The sequence below is a fragment of the Cucurbita maxima genome, unplaced genomic scaffold (assembly GCF_002738345.1).
Source record: "Cucurbita maxima cultivar Rimu unplaced genomic scaffold, Cmax_1.0 Cma_Scf00004, whole genome shotgun sequence".
Lineage (NCBI taxonomy): Eukaryota > Viridiplantae > Streptophyta > Magnoliopsida > Cucurbitales > Cucurbitaceae > Cucurbita > Cucurbita maxima.
This window is the reverse complement of record NW_019272020.1, coordinates 4981016-5004609: the sequence shown is the minus strand read 5'-3', so window position 1 is coordinate 5004609 and position 23594 is coordinate 4981016. Positions and strand designations below refer to the sequence as shown.

Here is a 23594-nt window from a genome sequence, read left to right as displayed (position 1 = left end):
AGTTGAAACCCTCTCTAAATACTTAATATGATTTGAGTTTGAAAAAGATTAGAATTTGATAATCGAGTCGAGGGATAATATAATATTGAAAAGTTAAAAGTTATATCAAAATAACTTATTCGGTCCTGTGTGCATGATTTTGTCTCGTCCATTCCAAGTGGCTCTAAGTCCAACTCAATACAGGCTTGCTGACCAAACAACAAATGATCAGAATCATATACAAAACATTGTTTATAAGAGTGAAAATCTGCTCTAGATTCAACCCAATACAGGCTTGTTGACCAAACAACAAATAGCTAGATCATACACAAAACATTGTTTATAAGAGTGAAAATCTCTCACTAACAGACACCGTTTTAAAACATTGAGAGAAAATTTGAAAGAGACAATATCTATTAACAGTAACATAATATCTTATTTTTTTTATTTTCTTATTTTCTATAATCCAAATTAGTGTGGTGAGTTGGAAAACTTTTGGAAAAGAGATATTTTGATGAATTAAAATATTCTAAAATAATTATAACAAAAATTAGAATAATATTATTGAAAGGTTAAAGTTAAATAAATAAATAAATAAACAATTGAATATTAAAAAGTCTAATGCCAAATAGGAATAAAGACTAAAGTTGAAGCATACAATATGATTCATTCCTAGAGAAAGCATTTAAAAGGAATAAAAGAAAAAAAGCCAAACTATAAAAAAGTACTTATGCCAAAAATGTTTATATTCTTTTAAAAGTTACAATCTCACTTTAAACTTTTTACCTAAAATATTTATTTCACTTTGATTTCGACCCGTAAAAAAAAAAAAATTAAGAGTAACAGTGATTTAGAATTAAAATTTAAAAATCGACACATAATTAGTAAGGTCCACGAAACAGGGAGGACAACGTACTATTTCAATATTTATTATCGTAAAACTAACAGTGATACGTAACTAGACACGGCCAGCTCCCTCAACAGTATCCCACTTTGTTTGTTTTTTTGTTTTTTATTTTCCTTTTAGGGGAAGAATAAATTTGACAAAAAATAAAAAAGAAAAGGACTGACATTTTTGGAAAATTGTTGATATTTTGTCTAACTTACTACCTCTCTGGGATGTCTTAAAAGCACTCAGTTCTGGATATTTTGACCATACCATCCCTTTCACTATCAACCAAATCTCTCTCAATCATTTTTTTTTTTTGTTTTTATCACGTAGGATATCACAATCTACTCTCTTTCTGAACTATGTCCTTATTAACACACCATTTGATAGTGCAGTAGTGTAACGATGGCACAGACAAGATGGGTTTATTGCGTTCTTGGAGACCATTTCAATCATGGGTTTGTTTTATTTTTTATTCAAAACATAAAAGAAAATATTAATGTTTCCATTTTAGCAAAGGATATTCTCAGGCTTATTTAACTAAAATGATATATATAATAATAAAAAAAGGGTCAAAATGAGTTGATGGGTGAAGAGTGTGTGTGTGTTGGAAAGGGGTGGTTTGTATCCAGGACTTTTGTACGATGTATTTTGAATTTTTGTCATTTCTCCTTCGTTTTTTCTTTATTTTATTTATTCCCATCTTCCTAAATTTTATTATATTTACATCTACTCATTCATACTTTCCAAAATCAGATTCAACCTTCCAACTTTTCAACATTTCTTGTACTATGTTTAAAAAAAAAATCTTGTGAGGATCTTAATCGGTCAAAAACTAACCAATTCAGTCATTTCGTTTGTCCTGTATTGATACATTTTGACATAAACGTATAAACAAGTCACGTTCTTAGCTATGTATAACCCATTTAATAGATTTTTAGTTGAATTTTTTAAATAACGAGAATTACCCGTATATTATTGAGTTTCAAAATCGTTCCAAAAAATAAAAGAATAATATCATTTAAAAAGAATAATAATAATAATAAAATATAAACGCATAGTAAAATTATAGGACAAGAATCCATGACTGGAAAAGGCAAATCGACAAAGAAAAAACAAAACATCCCTAACTTCTGAAGACATAACACAGAACCATTGGAAAATGGATAATATGAAACAATAAATATAATTAAAAGTCGAAAAGAAAAAAAACATTCAAAGATATCTTCTCAAAAAAAAAAAAATCAGAAAGGGGGGGTTTGAAGTGAATTAGATTCTCCAGGTACAGGAACCCAATGGATAAGTGGTGAGCAATGGCTAAGTGATCCAAAGAAATCTCTGTTTTTATTCTACCTACTTCACGTGCAAAACCCACCGCACATTTCACTCCCGACATCATATCTACTAGCAGTGAGTTTAGACAGTCGGTGGGTTAGCAATGGGCCTAGACAATTAATTAAACGGGTTTAAGGGAGTCAAATTCGATTATTTTACCGGGAATAGCCGGTTGCCCTCTTCTTCTCCAGAACTGTGAAACCCTATTCAGAGATGGAAGAGAGAGAAAAAGAAAAAAAGATGGGATTTTTATTTGAGTGGTAACTTGTGAAAGTGTGTATGAAATTAAAATTTCTTTCTTACAGAAACTGATAGAGAGAATCCCACGCCTCCAATCCCCAATCACTTCTGAATTTTGCAGCACCCACCTTCTCTCTCTCTCTCTCTCTCTCTACAATATTATATATCCAAAATTGTTTAATAGTTTTGAGTTGGGTTTGTCGTTTGAGTCGGCCATGGCGGAGGGTTTTGAACTCTACCATGTCCCACAGCAAAGCAGGCGAGACAAGCTGAGAGTAGGAGTTGGGAGTGGCGCTACTAATAATCCCAATTTCCTTCCTTTATATCATGATGATGATGGTGATCCCTCTTCTTTAATCTCCCCCGATTTTGATTTTCATCAAAACCCCTCTTTTAATCTTCATAATCATAATCATTACCCTCCCACTCCCCCTGCTGCTTTCGCCACCACCGCCCACCATCTCCCCCCGCTCCTCCCCGACCAACAACAACCACCCTTGTCCCTTGACCTCAACCTCCAACACCGCTACGCCTCTTCCCCCGCCGCTTTCTCTCCTCTTCTTACCTCCAAATTCTTGAAGCCAGCTCAGCAGCTACTCCACGACCTATTCCACTACGCCGGCAAGTTCCCGCCTGATTCCCCCCTTGTTGACCCTCTTCTTGACAGCTTGGGCGCTGATATTCCCACTGCCGCTCTTCATCATGACCCCACCGACGATGGAATTGAAAGCCGGAGGAGAAAATCTAGGCTTATTACCATGCTCGACGAGGTACATATTTTGATTTCATAATCATACAACATATTATTTATTATTTTCCTTTAAATTTAATTTAATTGCTCTCTTGTTCTCCATTGCTTAATACTTTATATACATGCATTTTAATATAATTACTTCTTACCAAATGAAATGACTTTCACCGGTTGACGTGACGGATTTTGATTGGACTAACGTATTAAATTTAAGTTAATATGATAGCCCAGCCTGCCATTTAATTTGTTAAATTAATTTATAAAAAAAAAAAAATGTCAAATGGAATCCATGATTGACTCTTAACTACTCAAAAGTTTGGATTTTTATTTTATTTTATTTTTCCATAAAGAAAGATCTTAATATAATTTGGATGTTGGGCATTGGTTAAACCGACATGGAATATGTTAATTTGTTTGGTTATTAAATTAATGGGGTTTTGAATTTGAAATAATCTCTCTTATTTTATGTGCATTAGATTCTTTTTTGTACTGAGGAGCTGAGGATCAAATGTGTGGTCTTTGATGTTTTAAACAACATATGTCTTTTTTTGATAAAGTTAATGAAAGGGAATATATGCACAAACATCCATTGTTTGTTTCTTATTTAAGCTGTCTGATTCACCGCACAATCCCGCAATCCGGGTTCGACAATTCTTAAACCAAGTTTAAGAGGATAGATATGTTTGTTGTCTATAAAGTCATTTAAAAAGGGAATCTATTTTAGAGGAATTTTCAATGCTTTCATCATCGTGATATTCTTCTGGTTAAGTCGTTGAATAGATGTCTTGAATCACTGAGCTGTTTTCATAGCCTAGTTGCTAGATTCGTTTTTTCTTTACATGTTTTGTGAAACTCTTGTATCAATGACTTTGTTGGCACTTCTTGGATACGTGCGCGGCCGTGTAGGAAGAGAGAAGTACCCGATTTCTAAATCGGACTAAAAATTTCAATATCAATACTTTAATATGCAAAAGTTTCAAAATTTATTGATTCCAGTGATTTGAAATTCTATCAAATCAGCCATGGATTGTAAAGCCTGCAACTTTGTTCATTCTCTATTGCACAGGTTTATAGAAGATATAGGCTATACTATCAGCAGATGCAGGCAGTGGTGACAACATTCGAGTACGTTGGTGGGCTTGGCAATGCAGCTCCCTACGCGAACTTAGCCGTGAAAGCCATGTTTAAGCACTTCAGATTCTTAAAGAATGCCATTGCCGACCAGCTCCAATTGAACAAGCAGCATCAGCAGCAGCAGCAGCCGCCGCCGCCTTATAACCCGTACTGTCAAAGATCTATTCACAACAACAGTGGGGGATTCGTGGATCACCAACCCGTTTGGCGCCCGCAGAGAGGCCTCCCAGAGAGTGCTGTCACCGTCCTCCGAGCTTGGCTGTTTGAACATTTCCTCCATCCGTAAGAATTGTGTGGAAGAACATGAATGAAATGATTGAGCTTATGTTAACCTATCAACTTAGCCTTTGGTTTTTACCTTACAGTTATCCTACGGATACCGACAAGCTCATGCTGGCTAACCAGACTGGTCTCTCGCGAAGCCAGGTGTGTTTCATCCCTATATTGATTAAGATAAAATAATGTCAAAAATACACCTAGGACAATATTTGCTTGCAGTAGGCTTGAGCGGTTACAAATGGTATTAAAACCAGACATTGGGCTGTGTGTCAGCGATGACATTGGGCCCTCTAAAGGGGTGGATTGTGAGATAAAATCTTGAGGAAAAGTCGAAAGAGAAAGTACAAACAAAACAATATCTGCTAGCGGTGGGCTTGGATTATTACAAATGGTATCAAAGCCAGACACCGGGCAGTGTGCTAACAATGACGTTGGCCCTCTAAGAGGTGGATTGTGAGATCCAACATTGGTTAGAGAGGGGAACGAAACATTTCTTATAAGGGTATATAAACCTCTGTTTAGTGAATGCATTTTAAAACCTTGAGGGGAAGCCCGGAAGAAAAGTCCAAAGAGGACAATATCTACTGGCGGTGGATTTGTGCTGTTACGAATGTTATTAGAGCTAGACATCGGACGGTGTGCCAGCGAGGACGTTGGACTCCCTAGGGGGGTGGATAGTGAGATCCCACGTGGGTTAGAGAGGGAAACGAAATATTTTTTATAAGGGTGTGGAAACCTCTGTTTAGTGGACGCGTTTTAAAACTTTGAGGAGAAGCTCGGAAGAAAAGCCCAAAGAGAACAATATCTACTAGGTGAGTTTACATTGTTACGAATGTTATCAGAGCTAGACACTAGACGGTGTGCCAGCGAGAACGTTCGACTCCCCAAGGGTGTGGATTGTGAGATCCCGAGTTGGTTGGAGAGGGGAACGAAACATTCAACCTCTTTCTAGTAAACTCCTCTTAAAATCTTGAAGCGAGGAAAAGTTCAAAAATAATAATATTTGCTAGCGGTAGGCTTGACGGTTACATCATTAGATTATATTATATTATATTAAGTTGTGATGGGAGTTTTGTTCAGGTATCAAACTGGTTCATCAATGCAAGAGTGAGGCTATGGAAACCAATGGTGGAAGAAATCCACATGCTAGAAACAAGGGAAGCTCAGAAATCTCAGCACAGGGACGCCAATAATGGAACTCCCTTAAACAACAACGACGACCATCTTTCATCCACAAACCAATCATTGAATAACGCATCTTCTTCAAACCATGACCAACACCCACTCCACTTATCCAGCTCCAATTTCTTTCCGACCCACCACCCTCACGCGCCTGCCGGAGCCACCACGATGGGCGCCGGCAACGTTTCCTTAACTCTGGGGCTCCACCAGAATCACGGCGGGATCACTCTCACGGAGCCGTTTCCGATCAATGCAGCTCAGCATTTTAACCTTGGGTTAGAAGCCAACGGTGAAGGGTTTGTAAATGAGTGGTTTTGATTGATATTTATATATATATGTCTGTGTGTGTGTGTGTGGTTTGTTGGGTAAAGATGTTCAATTTTGGACATCATGGGCAGCGAGGTTGTTAATTCAGACATTATACTCACAAATTTTGAGCTACGTGTAAGAATTTTATAATCTGACCTGAAATTGGAGTTGGCCTAATTTGTTTCCTTGTAACCATTGAAATACTATATATATATATATATATGTGTTTATTACAACGAGCGAAAATGAAGGTTGAAATTTCATATTGGTTGGAGAGAGAACAAAACATTCTTTACAAAGTTATGGAAACCTTTTCATAGCAAACGAGTTTTAAAACCACGAGAATACAAGTGATCCGTAACGGGTCAATGCCGACAATATCTACTAATGGTGGGGTTGAGCTGTTACAAATGATATTATAGTTAATCACTGGACAGTGTGTTAGTGAGGATATTGGGCTCCGAAAGGGAGTGAATTATAAGATCTCACATCAATTGGAGAGGGAAACGAAGTTATAAGAGTGTGAAAACCTCGGATCTATTTTAAAACGGTAAAATTGACCACAATCGCAAAATTAATTTGAAGTAAATTGGCTAATGACAGTTTAAGTACTTTAAAAGCCAACATAATTGCAAAGGAAGAAGCATTTAAAAGAGCCAAGCGGTAAAAGCCATTTTTTAAAAATTAAATTTCTTTTGCAAATAAGATATTCAAATATATCATATTATTATTATTATTTTAAATACAAACGATACAGCTAAGATTTAGGTGGCGTGCTATTCTTATTCAAATGATAATTCAAATTCTCATTTCTATGCTTTAAAGTTTCTCCTAAGAAAATTTCATATTATAATAAAGTCTTTTTTATTTTTTAAATTAAGTCAACAATTACATTTATTTTATTTAAGTGAAATAATCCAATATTAATTAATTTATTTTTATATCACATATTTACTATTTAAAATATATATATTAAATGGACTGAAAAACACTAATTTAGTTAAAGTGAGTAATCCTCGTAAAAAAAAAAAAAAAAAAAAAAAAAAAAAAAAAAAGAAAAAAAGAAAAAGGGGTGGTTGTGGAAGTCGGCTGGCTTGGCTTATTTGTCAAAAGTAAAACCACTAATAAAACCATCAGGTCAATTTTCCATAGTCCACAAGTCCTGTTCTTCTTGAGTTTTCTTCTTCTAGGGTTTTTTTTTTTTCTCTCTCTCTCTTACACGGTCACTTTTCTCCAAAATTCTTGATTTCTTTGTCTTTTAAGACGGATGTGAGATCAAGATCAGCCGTTCTTGTGTCACCTTCCAGGACGGTTTGAAAACGGCAAATGAATATGGAAGCTCGAGTTGGTGTAGTGGTCGAAGGAGGGCAGAAGGCTCTTAATTCTGCTCACGGCGCCGTCGTCGACGGCGGTGCCAGGAAATATTTACAGCAACAAGGCCAGAACAAGCCGTCGTTGAACCAGCAACCGCAGATTGGCACGGTGCAGCAGCTTCTAGCCGGTGGTATTGCGGGTGCCTTTAGCAAGACGTGTACGGCGCCTCTTGCTCGACTCACTATTCTCTTTCAGGTATGATTCTTCTCTATCCGAGTTTTAAGTCGATTTTGGAAGGCTTTGTTTATGTTTTTTCTGATCTGTTGGTCTCTTTTTTAATCATTACCTGGGAAAGAAGAAACTTATGGGATTGGGGTAATAATTTTCTTGCTCCTTGTTTATGGGTCCACCAGGGTTCTTTTGTTATGTATGTTGCTTCGGGTTTCATTAATAGATGGATGAAGATGAGAAACGTTTAGGCAATAAATTCTTGTCAGGACATAGCTTTACTTAATTCTATGAAGAAACCGCGATTACGCCATTGTGTGAATGCTGGGTTTCACTTGATAGATTAGCGTGCTTTTGTTGCTCTGACCCTGAATTAATTTAGTTCTTAACTTCCTTTCTCGATCCAAATTTACCAGGTGCAAGGTATGCACTCTGATGTTGCAGCAATGAAGAAAACCAGCCTATGGCATGAAGCTTCACGTATCATCCATGAAGAGGGATTCCGTGCATTTTGGAAAGGCAATCTGGTCACTATAGCTCACCGTCTACCGTATTCTTCAGTCAATTTCTATGCTTATGAACAATACAAGAAGGTGAGCAATAGATTGTTTGAGAAACTTTGTTGGTAATTGGTGGCCGAGAGCATTCGAATAGTTTTCCAATCGTCTCGTCTTTTCTCTCCTCTTTGCAGTTTCTTCAGTCAATGGTTAGGGAAAGATATCAGGGCAATGCCAGCGCGGATCTTCTTGTGCATTTTTTTGGCGGTGGTTTGGCTGGAATAACAGCTGCCTCTGTTACATACCCACTGGACCTTGTCAGGACCAGACTCGCTGCACAGGTAACTATTGTTATTGTTGATGCTGCTACTGGTGGTGGTAACTGTTATTTATTTCTTGTTTGGGACAAGAAGTAGAAATTTCAATGAAAGAGGAAACATACGCCCGGGGGTTGCAAAATGCTGCATTTGCCTAAACACCATCCAGTTTTTCTTTAGATCATTTCACTTGTAGTCGGTGAAAGGAAGGTAAAAACTTTTACACCAACCAACGGCCGGATTAAAAATATTTTCTAAAAATGTATTGAAGGCGAGAGTTTTTGTCTTTGAAGGTTCTATTGCTCCTTTTAACCGAGGCCCCAAAGGTAGACTCTGACCAACAAAACCTATAATCCTTTTCTCTTTTACGAAGGGAGTGGCCATGGCCAAGTTGTTTTGGGTGTGATTTGTTTTGTGGTTGGTTTATCATTTTTGTGAGGTTGCTTTTGCTTATACTTGGAGGCGACAATATTTCTTAACTTTTCAATTCCATATTGAAAAGTTTGGTTGCATCTTGAAAAAAAAAAAAAAAATCTTTAGCATGGCATGTTGCAGTAGTTATAAACTTATAGCATCCAATCCTTGTGTTACCTCTTTTTTCCTTGTTTGAGTAATCCTTTTCATATTTAAACTCCACAGAGAAATACCATTTATTACAGAGGCATCTGGCATGCATTCCATACCATTTGCAGAGAAGAAGGTTTCTTTGGCTTGTATAAAGGACTTGGAGCAACCTTGTTGGTATGCATTTTGATAGTTATACATATACCTGCATGTTTGCTCCATTCATTTTCCTCAACGGCCTTATAAAACTGCACGTGGGACAGGGTGTTGGACCAAGTATAGCCATCAGCTTTTCAGTTTACGAGAGCTTGAGATCATTTTGGCAATCTCGAAGGTAAGAACTTTGTGGTTAGGTTATATTTGGGTGCATTCTATTTGAAAGTTATTTACATTTTGGTTCTATACTTGTGGGTATTGGTATAATGATCATTTGATTTGACACCAGGCCTCATGACTCCACTGTAATGGTCAGTCTTGCTTGTGGTAGTCTTTCAGGCATAGCATCATCAACAGGTACATTTGGTTTCTTTCAATCCTACTTACTCATTCTCATTTGACGATTTTGGTATAGTGAATCAAACTGATAGAATTTTCTGTTTCTTCTGGTTCATCATATTCTCCTGCAATGATAGCTATTTTGGTGAACATATTTGTCTTTCTTCCTGCTTTATTTCAGCAACATTCCCTTTGGATCTTGTGAGACGAAGGATGCAATTGGAAGGTGCTGGCGGGCGAGCCCGTGTTTATAACACTGGCTTGTATGGAACATTTAAACACATAGTGAAGTCAGAAGGTCTTAAAGGTTTGTACCGAGGGATTCTGCCAGAGTACTACAAGGTTGTCCCAAGTGTAGGCATCGTCTTCATGACATACGAGACCCTGAAAACATTTCTATCACAAATTTCCTCACGTTCATAGCTGCTCTCAAATGTGTGATTCTTCCATTTGAGCTCAATACGACAATTTAGAGCGCCCCATTCATTTTTTTTTTCTTTAGAAATTTTGTGGCAGTAAATTTTTTGGTCGTTACTGCCAGGAGAAGACTACTACTAGTATTTTTTTTATCTTGTACAGGAAGAGTTTAACCCAAAGAGAGTCTACTACTGGGTGGTCATGCCTTTGTATACCGTTGCCTATTAGAATGATTCCTTTCAATATTAATATAATTAATTTTGTCTCAATAATTGCTAACCATATGACAAATAATTACTCGAATGAATCATTGACGATGAGTCTTATTAATTGATTTCGTTCGTGCATTATCATAAGTATTACTAGTTAGTATGAAAATTTTTATTCGTATTCTATCGAAGCTCGTTATTCCTATTAAACTAAATACACTCGAACGAGGCCTTAGTTTGTCAATACAATCACAGTCGTACTATCCATTTATTTATCTATGCCTCACATAAAAGTTGTTCATTGTTTCAATAGAAAAGAGAGAAAAATATAATATTGGTAGCGAAAATATTTAATAAAAATCTACTTATTTTGGAACGACAAAAATTTGGGTTAATCGACGACTTCGTTAGCAAGCGGAAACTTGGCTTGGAGAAAAAGGAAACTTAATTCTGTAAATCACCTGTTCCATTCTTGCTTTCCTTCAACCATCCCGACGGAACCAGCCGCCGCGCCTATCTTTTCTCTCTGATTCTCTTCCGAAGGTATGCATTTCTCATCTCTACATCTGCCAACTGTTTTCCGATGGACTGTCTACTGAAAAATCTACTGATCTTCCGTTTTGAATTGCGGAATCTGTATATATAATTTCGATTCTAAGCTCTCTTTGCACTTTTGGAAATGAAATTTCGGATCCAATTCAAACGCGGTGTAGTCCTACTGAATCTGTCGAAAGTTATTTCTGTTGGTAATGGTGCATTAGGTCTGGCGTCTGTTCTTTTTTATCCTTTAATTTGGTCATCCTTCGTTTCTTCTTTCGATTTTGTATGTTTGTTATGTTTTCTCCGAACAAACAATCTGTACACTTAGAGTGGGTGAGTTTGTTATGTAGTTTAGGTTAGAAGAAGAAACTACTAAACAATGTTTATTCTAAAATTTTCTCGGAACAGCTAAACCTGTTGAAACAAGTAACCAAACACATGCCGCAGATAAGCTAGGGACAACGAGAGAGAGAAAGTTAGCAGCATTGCATCTCATAGGGGATGGGGGAACAGACCAAAAGTAATATACAAATTTTCTGGAAAAAAATTGTTTTTGAAAATATTGAATAAACTACCCGTATATTGGGGCTTGTTACAATTGCAGCAACAAATTTTCAATTCAAACAATCACACACTCTAAGTTGTATTGCTGAAGAAATTTGATAGGTTTCCATTATTTACTTGAGAATTCTCCAAAGAGAACATACAATCTATCAACTATGACCAATTAGAGACGGTCACAATCTCCACGCTTGTCTCACTTCCACAAGACAAGAACTAGAATTGGTGTGTTTACAAAACCACCCATATGAGTAGAACAACTTAACCAGCAGAGGAATTTATAACTCCCTAACACACAAAATTCAAATATAATAACTACTAAAAGTCCCGTAATAAACAACTACTCACCCTTGTTTCTTGAGACGAAATTGCCTTTTTCCCCTTCTAGCTCAAACATCCCAATTGGAGGTTTTACAAAATTGTACCCTGTTAGTGTTTCTGTTTTAAGGTTTCACTTGTCAGCACAGCATATAAATGTGCTTATGGTTCTCCATCTTTGTATAATGGCATGGTTTCATGCTTTGGAAAGAAGATGGGAGGTTAAACTGAGGAGGACAAAATGTTGGCAAAGGGAGGTCAAAATGTGTTAAATTGAGAGAGAGAGAATGTGGTGGAGGCATAGTAGAGAGAAGAGAATGCAAAGGAGAGATGAAGGTAGAGGTAAATACAGATATATTGAAATAAAGAAGAAACTTTGTGTGTTAGAGATACGATGATAAGAGGAAATATGTTCTTCCTCTCTGGTTGTAGCGTTTACTATCTTGATTTCTTCTCTCTGCCCTCATCTCCCTTCGAGACATTTTCGTTTTCCTACACCCCTCATTTTGGCCTCCTCATCTAATTCCATCTACTTGTTATTATATAAAATGCATGAAATCCTAATATTTTAGGAAGCTGGAAACTAATTTGAGCTCTGTGTTTACTGCTCACTCATTGATAGTTTTAAACAGAAACACAAGCAGTAAGGGTCCAAATTTTTCCAGACCATTTTCAGAATGGTTTCATTTTTAGTTTTATGTTTTTGAGATTTGTGCTTGTTTTCTCCCAACTTTCTGACTACCGTTTTCATTTTTCTTAAAGAAGCGTTTGAATTCTTAGTCAAATTTTTAAAACAAAAACTACTCGGCTAAGTATAGTTTTATGGTAATTGACATGTACCATATCTATTGAGGTTAGAAGTTAAATTCCCCCTATCCCCTTTGTTATATAATACTAAAAAATTTATCCAAAAACAAAAACAAGAACAAGTTCTTAAAAACTATATATATATATATATATATATATATATATATATATATATATATATATATATATATATTTTAAAGTTTTCAAAACTTCGTTTGACTTCTGAAAACATTGATACAAACATTGGTACAAAGTAGATAACTAAACAAGGGAACTTATTTGTTGAAGTAGTGTTTATAAGATTAATTTTCAAAAATAAAAAATCAAATGGTTATTCAATGGGGTCTCACTTATGCAACTTGTGTGGTGTAGTTGCTCAAATTAGTAATTTGAGGTTAGAAATGTAATGAGTCGTATCGAACTGGTGTGTTTTGTGAAGTTTTCCCAATGTTTTTGAAAATATGATGCGTCATCATATTCATGCCATGCCATGTCTGCCTCCCATCTCCTTATCCATGCTAATTTGATTGGGATCATCATCCCTGCAGATTATCTATCCTTAATTCTCCATTCTATTTCTCTCTGTCCAACAGAATATCAGAAAATGTCTCGAAGATATGATAGCCGAACAACGATTTTCTCTCCTGAAGGCCGTCTTTATCAAGTTGAATATGCAATGGAGGCAATTGGAAATGCAGGTTCTGCAATTGGGATATTATCTAAAGATGGAGTGGTGTTGGTAGGTGAAAAGAAGGTGACATCCAAACTCCTGCAGACCTCAACTTCCACTGAGAAGATGTACAAAATTGATGATCATGTTGCATGTGCTGTGGCTGGAATTATGTCCGATGCCAACATATTGATCAATACTGCAAGGGTTCAAGCCCAACGATACACTTACGCTTACCAAGAGCCAATGCCTGTTGAGCAACTGGTTCAATCTCTCTGTGATACAAAGCAAGGATACACCCAATTTGGTGGTCTACGCCCCTTCGGCGTTTCTTTTCTTTTTGCAGGATGGGATAAAAACTATGGCTTCCAACTATACATGAGTGACCCAAGTGGAAACTATGGTGGCTGGAAGGCTGCGGCAATTGGTGCCAACAACCAGGCAGCACAGTCGATGCTTAAACAGGATTACAAGGATGATATCACTAGGGAAGAGGCCATACAGCTTGCACTTAAGGTGCTTAGCAAAACCATGGATAGCACAAGTCTTACATCTGAAAAGCTTGAATTAGCTGAGGTTTTCCTCTCACCTGCTGGAAACGTCAAGTATCAAGTTTGCTCACCCGAGTCCGTAAGCAAGTTGTTGGTGAAGTCTGGTTTGACTCAACCAGCTGCTGAGGCTTCCTAAATGAAACACCTTATTTTAGACTCGATGCGTCCTATAGATGTCGAACAATTTCATCGTGCTTGGCCTGACATTTCTTATGATCTTCATATTACTTGAACTGATTATGGTCGTTGGATTGTTGGATTATCTTTACCAATGCTGTAAAACTATGAAGTGAGATATTTTATTGAGTTATATCTAGTCCTTTTTTTCGAAAACAAGACTATATGTCTGATCTTATCTAGTGGTTGCTGTTAGCGCCCCTCCCCCATCTCTCCCAAGGCCCATACCATACCTTCCACGGAAGAAGCCTCCATTGTTGTAGACGAATATGAGAGGGAGAACCTGTTCCATCTTGGATAGAAGAAAGGACAATACTTCATCTGTTGGAATAAAGAAGTTGTGCAAAACTATCTTCAATTAGATATATTCTGGAAACCTCTGTCATGAAGCATTTAGGTTGAATTGGATACTAATTTAGCAAGCTGGTTTAGAGGATCTGATCCCCGGGTTCTAAGTGGCTTGTACCACAAACATCTGTTGATCTTCCTCTTCAATTATACTTGTAAATAGTTGTCATAGAATTGGTTCATGAATATGATTGATGATGTTGAGAATGGGACAGAGGCCCTGTGTTTTGGCATCTGAGCAATGATGGAAAGGCACAACAGAGACGAGGAACAGGAAGCAAGCAGCAGATAAAAAGGAGGAAGCAAAATTGGTGCTCCTTTTTGGATGGGCATAAACATAGAATAATGAAAGGGCCTTTTAGAGTGTGTAAACAAAAGCCGAGGGTGACCATCTAATCTATACTTGGGATATAATCCCGTCAGCTGTTCCTTTAATCAATTAATGATTTCCAGATGGAAAAAAAGTAGAAGAATCCCAGATCAGTACACATGTTCATTAAAGCCATCCCTTTGGGTTCAAATAAATTAATAAGCTTCTGTATCACTCCTTTTACTTTCCTAGAATAGCTACTCACTCACGCATCTTCGCTTCGCTTTAATATTTAACATCAATACAGGAAAAATATCTGTTAGCGGTAGGCTTGAACTGTTATAAATGGTATCAGAGTGTTGGAGTAGGAGCTAATGACGATATATAATGGACAAAAACAAACAATATCAACTAGCGACGAACTTGCACTGTTGCAAATGGTCGATACATAACGGGCCAAAGTGAGGCCGGAGTGAACAAAACAAAACATTAGAGGAATTATCTTGGGAGGCAAGAGATAGATAGATACTCTTTGAAAAAGCAGTCAAGGGAAGAAGAACAATGATTGTGAAAGAAAAGAATGGGCACTTAATCATTCACTCGGGCAGCGTTAGAACAAAAAGGATCATCATTCATCATTCTGTTTCAGAGACAGCACCTTATCTATCATGGGTATCCACTTAATAATGCATTGCAATATTAAATTAAGATTATTGGGGGAATCAATGGCCTTAAACCCCTTATATAAATTCTCATCATAATGCACAACAACAACAACAACAACACCTCATATCCTTTTCTCTTCTTCTTCTCAAAATCCTTTCATTTTCAATGATTGAGTTAGGATCTGGTAATCTGCATCCTGAGGTTTAGGGAGTTCAAGGTGTTACTTATCCTCTCATGATGTGCTTCGCTGGTCCTTGGGATGCAGATTATCTCTTCCTGATTGACAATATTCGAATAGGTTTGCTTCGATCAAATCAAATATAAATTTAATTTTTACTAACACTTTCAGTGTTTCCAAAAGTGTCTATTAGAGCTTCGAAAGTATGATTCAATCAGCACAAGAAGATTATGAACAAGGTAAAGAAAAAAAACCCTTATGGGTTATTTGCTCATTAAATTGATTTATCTGTTAATGTTGTTGCTTGTTTTATGTTCTAAATTGTTTCTCTTTATTCTCTTCATATCTTTTTTATATTTAACGAAAATAATGAATGAAATTTTTAATAACTTGTTAATCTAAGTATTGATTATTGAGTAATTATTATAGTATTGATTATTGTTTTCTCCCTCCGAGTAAAGCTTTTAGGGTTTGAGATTAATGTATTTTCAGCTGCTATATCTATGATGGCTTCATGCTTATTTGAACCATTTTATGTGAAACCATGAATTATGAGATCCGAGGTTGATGGAAAATGAAACAAAACATTTCTTATAAGGTCGTTGAAACTGTTTTTAGTAGAGAAATTTTAAAATCTTGAGGGGAAGTTCGGAGGAGAGCCCAAAGAGTACAATATCAATTAGCGATGGACTTGAATTGTTACAAATGGTATAAGAGCCGGTCACCGGACCTTGTGCCGACGAGGACATGAGCAGGAGGTGCATTGTGAGATCAAGAACATGAGCGGAGTGAGATCTCACATCGATTGGAGAATGGAACATGGTCATTGAACGGTATGCCAACGTAGTACAATGTAATGATTATTGGGAGAATCATATCATATAAACATAGAAGTATCTGACTTGGAAGCCATACCGTTCCAACCCAACAAAAATCTACCGAGTTTCAATGAACCATACTCGTACATTGCTCATAAGCCATATAATACTTTCTGTAACTTACAAACACGCAAGGGCTTATAACAAATCCGCATGGAGATCTCCATTAAGGATCGCATTATGGATATCGAGCTCTCGTATGAGACCACTGAAAATACTCGAAAAGAGACAAAAATGGTCCCAACTGTGGCTAGCTTCATGATAGGACTATGGAGAGTTATGAAGCCCTCGAACAACCCCTCCCCTTATGTGAAGCTTTACTCCTCTAGAGTCCTCGAACAAAGTACACAATTTGAGAATTTTATTGTAATGGCTAAGATACTAAGTTAGGAATCACAGACGATTCACCTTGAATAAAAGGTCTCATGAGAATCATACTTATAAATTCATGGTCATTTCTTAAATTAGTCAACGTGAAACTCCCTCTTAATAATCCTCTCATCGGAATCCCATACGAATCCCATAAATTACAAAAATTGGAGACGAAATCATTTGAGAAAGAAACCCACGTTCCTGGAAAGCAACATTATGAGTGTTTGCTTTGATCCATCATTTTAATATTCACTATATTCTTCCATATCTACTAATTACATCTTCATCCCCTTTTGTAAGATAATAATAATCTTTATAAACAAAGATATGGTGTCCGTTCATTTTTTTAATCATAGTTTTGCTGGAATCATATGCCATATTTAATATTCAATCTTACCATATATTTATATATACATGGAGAGCTGGCTCTAGTTAACATCAAATTTTAAAAAGTAATGTTTATCCATTCATATGAACATGAACAAGAAGAACAAGAAGAACAAGAAGAACAAGAAGAACAAGAAAACGTATGGAATTTCCAGAGCAAGAAAACGCAGAGTTTTCATTTCTGGAAATCCTCCCAAGAAAAACAGAACCAAAAACTCTATTGGGTCCTAAAAACAGAGGAAAAAATGTACAGAAATGAAGTTCATAAATAATGTAAAGGTACCATTTTTATTGATTACCCATATTTGGAGATCTGAGCAAGAAGATACTGAGTTCTTGTCCCGGGAACTCGTCCGGGTTAATAAGATGGAACGATTCCGAGTCAGCACTCCCCACCACGTGCTCATAATTAGCTCTCATGTACATTACCTCCTCTGTTTTCGATCCCGACCCGAACCCGAACCCGGATGGCATTACTCCGGCTCCCACTGTTGTGGATTGCATTGTCTTTAGCATGGACCGGATCGAGTCGCCGGCTTTTTTCTTCGCAGCGAACCCGAGTTTTCGCCCGTTGCAGGACATTGCCCAGATGGGGATCGAACGGAGCGGGCAGAGCCCGAGTTCGACCCGGTTGCACTCGAGGGCGATTCGGACGAGTCCGAATCGCATTTCGTTGACGAGTTGGTGAGTTAGTATCGGAAACTCGAGTAGTAGAAAGGGCTTGTTTCGGAGGCGGTCTTGTTGGACGCAGAACCACACGTGCCCACGCCGATGGCCAAAGATAGTTCCGATCACCATAGTTTTCGAAGGCCGTGGTGGAGCTACAATGGCGGCGGCGGTGACGAATTTCGGCGTGACGCTGTCGGGAGTAGTGGCGGGAGAATCTTGATCGTGGGTTGGACCGCCATTGGCGGTGGTGGACGCGGAGATTTCTAAGTCGTCACGAAGCGAGGTGCTCAGACGTTTCTTGGGGGCTGCGGAGGCGGCGGTGGCGGTTGTGGCGGTGGGCGGAAAGAAACAGGGGAGGAAAAACCGACGAAGGGCGTCGATCTTGGCCATGGTTTTTTTTGGGGTTTGGATTTTTAGCTTAAAAAGGTGATTTTTGGGAGATTTTATATAAAGACTGTGATCGGAGAGGCTTTTCTGGGAAAGAGGTGAAGAATTTAACGAACAAAAAAAAAAAACAGAAACACTGAAATACAGTCTGTTCAAATATATATATATATATCTGACGCGGGAACTGAAGTAGCCGTTGGGATTAAATTTTAGTTGCCAGATAGCAATGCACACTTGTCAACTCATGAATGGTCCACGTCCTCATATCGCTAAATACAGATTTCCTAAATTTATATTTAATTAGTCTTCACATTTTAAGTTTATTCTAATTTAAAAAAAGTTATTTTTTAAATTACGCTCAAAAGTTTCTAAATTTTTTTATTTATTTCAAAAATAATAATAAAAAAAGAAGAAAAGAAGAAAAAGCCCTGAAAGTATGAATCACATATACATATATATATATATTTATATGATTTGTTGATTATGTACGACCAGATTTTTGATCCATTAACGGACTTTCATGAGGCTTCTGCGGTGGATCAAACGTTGGGTTTGGGTAAGAAATGAGTGGCGAAGAAGCGGAAGTAGAAGAAATTGAATGCCGCAATGACACCCACCACGTAGAAGAAGTAATCAAGGCGGTTTTTATTAAGATCATTACCTCCAAGCCATTCACTTTTTCCGCCCTCCACTCTGTTTATTTTGCTCACAATAGCCATAAGAACAGAGCTCATATAGCTACCTAACGACAAGCTCAAGAAAAATATAGCTCCGGCCACAGTCCTCAGGCTCTCCGGTAAGTGCGTAGTCAGAAGCTCCATCACAGCAATGGCCGCAAAAGCCTCCGTCAAACCCGACAGAGCAAACTCCGGTATCAGCGTCCAAACGTGCAACGGCGAAACAAATAACTTATTTTCCACCGCCGAGCTACGGCGGACATTCTCGAGGATTCCGGCAACCACCATACATAAAACCGACATCACAATCCCAATTTCGATCCTGGTTTTCATGGAGAAGCGTTTGTTTTTATGGGTTTTTTTCTTCATGAATTCCACGTATTTCTCGTAAATGTAAATCCAAATGGACAGAGCAATCATGGGTGTGAGACTCATCCAAGCCGGTGGGATTTGGAAATGAGGTCCGATGAATCTGTTCATTTGAATGGCTTGTAGGATCCCAAATGAACCCATTTGTTGCATTGAAATAAAGCATGGAATTCCGGCTGCCCAAATGGGGACAATCCCAACAACGCACTTCAATTGCTCCACTTGATGAACACTGCACAATTTCCACTCGTTCTTGGATTTCCCCTGTTCGTCCAATTCGGTGGAGGAATCAAACACCGTAGCCGCCTTGTCAAATACCAAAAACCTGTCCGTGTGAGCCAGCTTAGAGGAATCTATTGGAGGGTCATATAAGTGATCAATTTGAGTGAATTTTGGAACATTGCGCTTCCGACACGTGGCGACCAGGACTTTCGCCATGTCGGCAAAGACGCTGCCTTGAGGGGTCTTGCAGATGTAAAAGCGGCGGCCCAAGAGAAAGATGAGGATGGAGAAGACGAAGCAGGCGGTGGGAATGGCGAAGCCGAGGGTCCAACTTATGCTAGTTTGGAGATAGACGACAAGGGTTAGTGCTATGACGAGGGCGACAGAGAAGAGGAGATACCACCAGTTTAAGAAGCTTTCCAGCTTGGCTCTGCCTTTTTCAGTGTTGGTGTCGAATTGGTCAGCGCCGAAGGAGATGTTGCAGGGTCTTATGCCACCGGCTCCGATGACAAGTAGCCCGAGGCCGAGGTAGAGGAAGCCGAGTTGCCAAGGGTGAGGCTGTGGGCAGTTGGACTCGCCATGTCTGCAGGGTGGGGGTCTCATTTCAGGGAAGCCAGCGCCTAGTGTCAAAACTCCCATGCCCTATTATCAAGTAATGTCACGACATTCAGCCCATAATATTATAAGGCTTCTTTGTTTTGTTTAGAGCGCTGGTAATGTTCCGACTCGCCCGTCATTATGGATCTAATGCCATGACGAGGCAAAGGGGGAGGGAGAACTACGAAGCTTCATAGACTCGCAAAATTGCTTCCCTTAGAATGCAAGCAAGGTCACTTGCTTACTCTCTGTTAGCCACAAGAAAGGAGGCATTGGAAAGAAAGACTAGACTATATTAAAGTCAAGAGGCCTTTGGGAAGCAACTAGTCGCTTCTGGACAAGCTTCTATCAAACCGATGGATGTCATTTGTAACCGTTCAAGTGACAACAAGTAAATATTGTTTTTTTTTTTTTTGCCTCTCCCTTCTAGCTTTCTCTCAGGGTTTTAAAACGCATTTGCTAGGATGATGTTTCCACACTCTTACAAGAAATGTTTCGTTTCCCTCTACAACCGACGTGAGATTTCACAAGCGTCCTCGCTGACACATCATCTAGTGTCTGACTCCGATATTGTTCTTTTTGACCTTTTCCTTTTGAGATTCCCCTCGAGGTTTTAAAACACATATGTTAGAGAAATGTTTTTATTCCTTTACAAATAATGTTTCGTTCTTCTTTTCAACTAATATGAGATTTCACAAACCCCCCTTTGTGTGGGCTAGCGTTCAATGTCTGGTTCTAATACTATTTGTAACAGCTCAAGCTCACCGTTTTTTGGCCTTCCCCTTTTGGGTTTCTCCAAGGTTTAAAAATCCGTCTGATAGAGAAGAGTTTCTACACTCATACAAGAAATGTTTCGTTTTCCTCCCCAATCGATCGTGGGATCTCACATTAACTTTAATCAACATTAAATCAACTTACCATACAATAGCTAAATGATTGAGTAATCATATCAAATAATCCATGAATTTTGAAAGGTGAATATGTATACTTGGTGAAGAGGGGGTGGAAGAGAAGAAGAAAAGTACCAGGAGGGAGGCGAAGGAGCCAAAGAGGAGAGTATAAAACCTTCCCAAATAAGCATCAGCAAGAAAAGCCCCGGCGAGGGCAGCGAAATTGGTGGTGCCACTCCAGATTTGAAGCACATATGCCGAATCAACGCTGTCCAAATTGTACATCGTGTGCAGATACAAAACCAAATTGGCTATCAAGCTCATCGACGCCAGTTTCTCAAACGTCTCATTTCCTTCCACAAAACCAACAAACTTCATAACCCCAACAAACAAACAATGAACCAGATCCATAGCTATTAGATATTGTCCTCTTTGAATTTTTCCTTTCGAACTTCCTCTCAAGCCTTTAAAACTAGTCTTCTAGTGGAAGGTTTCCACACTCTTATAAATGGTGTTTTGTTCTCCTCCCCAACCAAGGTGGGACATCACAATCCACTCCCTTCAAGGAAGCCAATCGTCATCGCTGACACTCTTTTCTTCCTCTAATCGATGTGGGATCGCCTCCAAATCCAACCCCGAAGAGCGAGAAAGCTGACCTATCGTCCGGGACCCAAATCCACCGCTAGCAGATATTGTCCTCTTTAGACTTTCCCTTTCGGAGTTCGCTCAAGGCTTTAAAAAGCAACTAACTTCACATCCGTGTTTTGTTATCTTTCCCAACCAATATGGTACATCACTCAAAATTTTTTCCTCACACTCAAACAAACTAACAAATTTGATTAACTTACCAAGTATGAATCTGACGGCTCTCCATCCTCCGAGAGCTGCCTTTGGACGATCCAAGGAAGAATGAAGCCTCCCATTCTCCATAGCTCTTTCTCTTTTTCTTTCTTTCTGTGTGAAAGCTTTATAATGTTTGTGTTCTTCCCATTTCTAATTTTAGTGCCACTGCAGGTTGCTCAGTTGTAAACGAATCAAATTTCTATCTTCCAAATTCAACAAACACTTCATTGCACTTCTAATAATACCAATCCAACACAACCTTGTTTAACCATACCTTAAAAAAAGAGGGTTGCCGGCGATGAAAGAACCTTGTTTGGCCACATTTTTAGAACATATTCAGATTTGAATCGAGTACTAGGACTCATTACTTATGAATGTCGGTCGCCAAGGTGTTGAACTGATGATGTTTAAGAATCTAGGTTAAGTTTGTGTTATGCCCTTTTGTATGATCGTGTCCAATTCAGTAGATTATAATAGGATGTTGCTACCATGCGGAGACAATTAAGGGACTCGCAAACTCATTCTTAATCCTCCTGAACTCGTCTCGAGGGACAAGATGTAGCTCATATGGTAGAGCATTCGCTTAGCATGCAAGAGGCACAGGAATCGATTCCTTGCATCTCCATTTCATTATATCTAGTTGTTATGCTTTAATTATAGACCAAAGACTAGAAAAAGAAAAAAAAAATCTTGGTCTACAAATTCATGGAATGTAGCTCAGACCGTAGAGCCGTTTTAGCCTATGTATATCTATTATTAAGTAATAGATCCTACATTTTGTATTTTTATTTTGTTATATGTATGTCGGTCCTTCAAATATTCTGTGTAGTGATCCTAATTCAAAATCTCGAAAAGCACTCGTCATGCAAAGTCTAAAATCATGTTTAATTCAATATTGATGTGTATATGATTTATGTACCAAGTGGGTGTAGTTGGTTAACACATGGACACATAGGTGGACTCAAACTTATTTAATCCAACATATGGTTTTGTAAGAAAAGGTCAAACCTTGAAGGACTGAATTTTCCAGAATGACAGATCTGAATCTTTCAAAATTGAATTCCATTTACGTATAAAATGCGTTATCCAATCTCTCAAGCTGTGTGGCATATAAATGAAACCAAATCCATTGCAAACCTTCTTCAAGTTCGTGGGGGAAAAGAAAAGAAAAAAAAAAAATGGTTAATCCGGCGTTTATTATAATCCCAGTGGTTGTTTCCATTTGTGTAGTTTTCACGCTGTTGAGTTTACTATGCCATGGGACAGAGGGTGGCAGTAACGGCGAAGGAGGTGCTCATTTCGGCGGTGCTGCCCATGGTGGAGGATTGCATCATGGACATGCCGGCCTACACCATGGACATGGTGGGGTACACCTCGCAGGGGCCCATTTTGGAGGTGGAGGAGACGGCGGCGGCGGCGGTGGTGGTGGTGGCTGTTGACGTTAATTCTTTCCTTCAGAGGTGGGCGTATATATATATATATATATGATTAATTAGGTGTCAATTTCTCCTTGTACAATTGGATATGTTGGTAGTTCTCTTCTTTGTATGTAAATTAAATTTTTGTGTGTTAAACTATAATAAATTCTAAAAATTATAGTTTAGAGATTATAATATGAACTTATCAACGACTTCAAATTATATTCGTATGGTATGAATGACTTAGTGAATTAAATGGCTTAGCTTATTTTGGAAGTTGGTGATTTGAATTAGAATATAATTTTTTAGAATTGAATGTATATAGTTTATAAAACAATTGAGTTTACGTGTAAGATGCAACTCTTTGGAAATTTCAACACCACAGTTATTAAACCCATAATTCAATTATAAAAAGTTGAAAATCCATATTGCAATTCAAGCTTCAAGTTCATACCAAAAATGGTTGATCGGACCACTGTTATAGTAATTGTGGCATTCGTTTCCTTTGCTATTGTTGGCGTCTTCTTGCAGTTCCTCTGCAGGGGTGGTGATGGCTCCGAAGGTGGCACCGGCGTTCAACTAGAACTAGGAGGTGGGGGTTGTGGCGGTGGGGGTGGTGG

At 38.1% G+C, this 23594-nt stretch overlaps 5 protein-coding genes across 5 annotated transcripts; 3 read left to right on the top strand and 2 right to left on the bottom strand.

The window, feature by feature from the left end:
• The first annotated feature begins 2466 nt into the window (after positions 1-2466).
• Positions 2467-6293, top strand: LOC111478229 (BEL1-like homeodomain protein 9). The gene is made up of 4 exons (XM_023122397.1): positions 2467-3213; positions 4261-4610; positions 4694-4754; positions 5688-6293. Exons 1-4 carry the CDS (start codon positions 2659-2661, stop codon positions 6105-6107), a joined length of 1386 nt encoding a protein of 461 aa, XP_022978165.1. The 5' UTR covers positions 2467-2658; the 3' UTR covers positions 6108-6293.
• A 934-nt stretch (positions 6294-7227) lies between these two features.
• Positions 7228-10107, top strand: LOC111478266 (mitochondrial substrate carrier family protein B-like). Its single transcript, XM_023122450.1, has 7 exons — positions 7228-7667; positions 8057-8233; positions 8332-8478; positions 9094-9195; positions 9282-9352; positions 9464-9531; positions 9695-10107. The coding sequence occupies exons 1-7, from the start codon at positions 7425-7427 to the stop codon at positions 9934-9936; spliced, it is 1050 nt and encodes a 349-aa protein (XP_022978218.1). The 5' UTR covers positions 7228-7424; the 3' UTR covers positions 9937-10107.
• A 402-nt stretch (positions 10108-10509) lies between these two features.
• On the top strand, positions 10510-13922 carry LOC111478306 (proteasome subunit alpha type-4-like). Its single transcript, XM_023122504.1, has 2 exons — positions 10510-10682; positions 12959-13922. Exon 2 carries the CDS (start codon positions 12970-12972, stop codon positions 13720-13722), a length of 753 nt encoding a protein of 250 aa, XP_022978272.1. The 5' UTR covers positions 10510-10682; positions 12959-12969; the 3' UTR covers positions 13723-13922.
• A 2460-nt stretch (positions 13923-16382) lies between these two features.
• On the bottom strand, positions 16383-18207 carry LOC111478303 (protein MIZU-KUSSEI 1-like). Its single transcript, XM_023122500.1, has one exon. The coding sequence runs from the start codon at positions 17959-17961 to the stop codon at positions 17191-17193; it is 771 nt and encodes a 256-aa protein (XP_022978268.1). The 5' UTR covers positions 17962-18207; the 3' UTR covers positions 16383-17190.
• Positions 18208-18476: 269 nt separating this feature from the next.
• Positions 18477-20168, bottom strand: LOC111478233 (protein NRT1/ PTR FAMILY 2.8-like). The gene has a single exon (XM_023122400.1). The coding sequence runs from the start codon at positions 19863-19865 to the stop codon at positions 18498-18500; it is 1368 nt and encodes a 455-aa protein (XP_022978168.1). The 5' UTR covers positions 19866-20168; the 3' UTR covers positions 18477-18497.
• Between the last annotated feature and the right edge of the window lie 3426 nt (positions 20169-23594).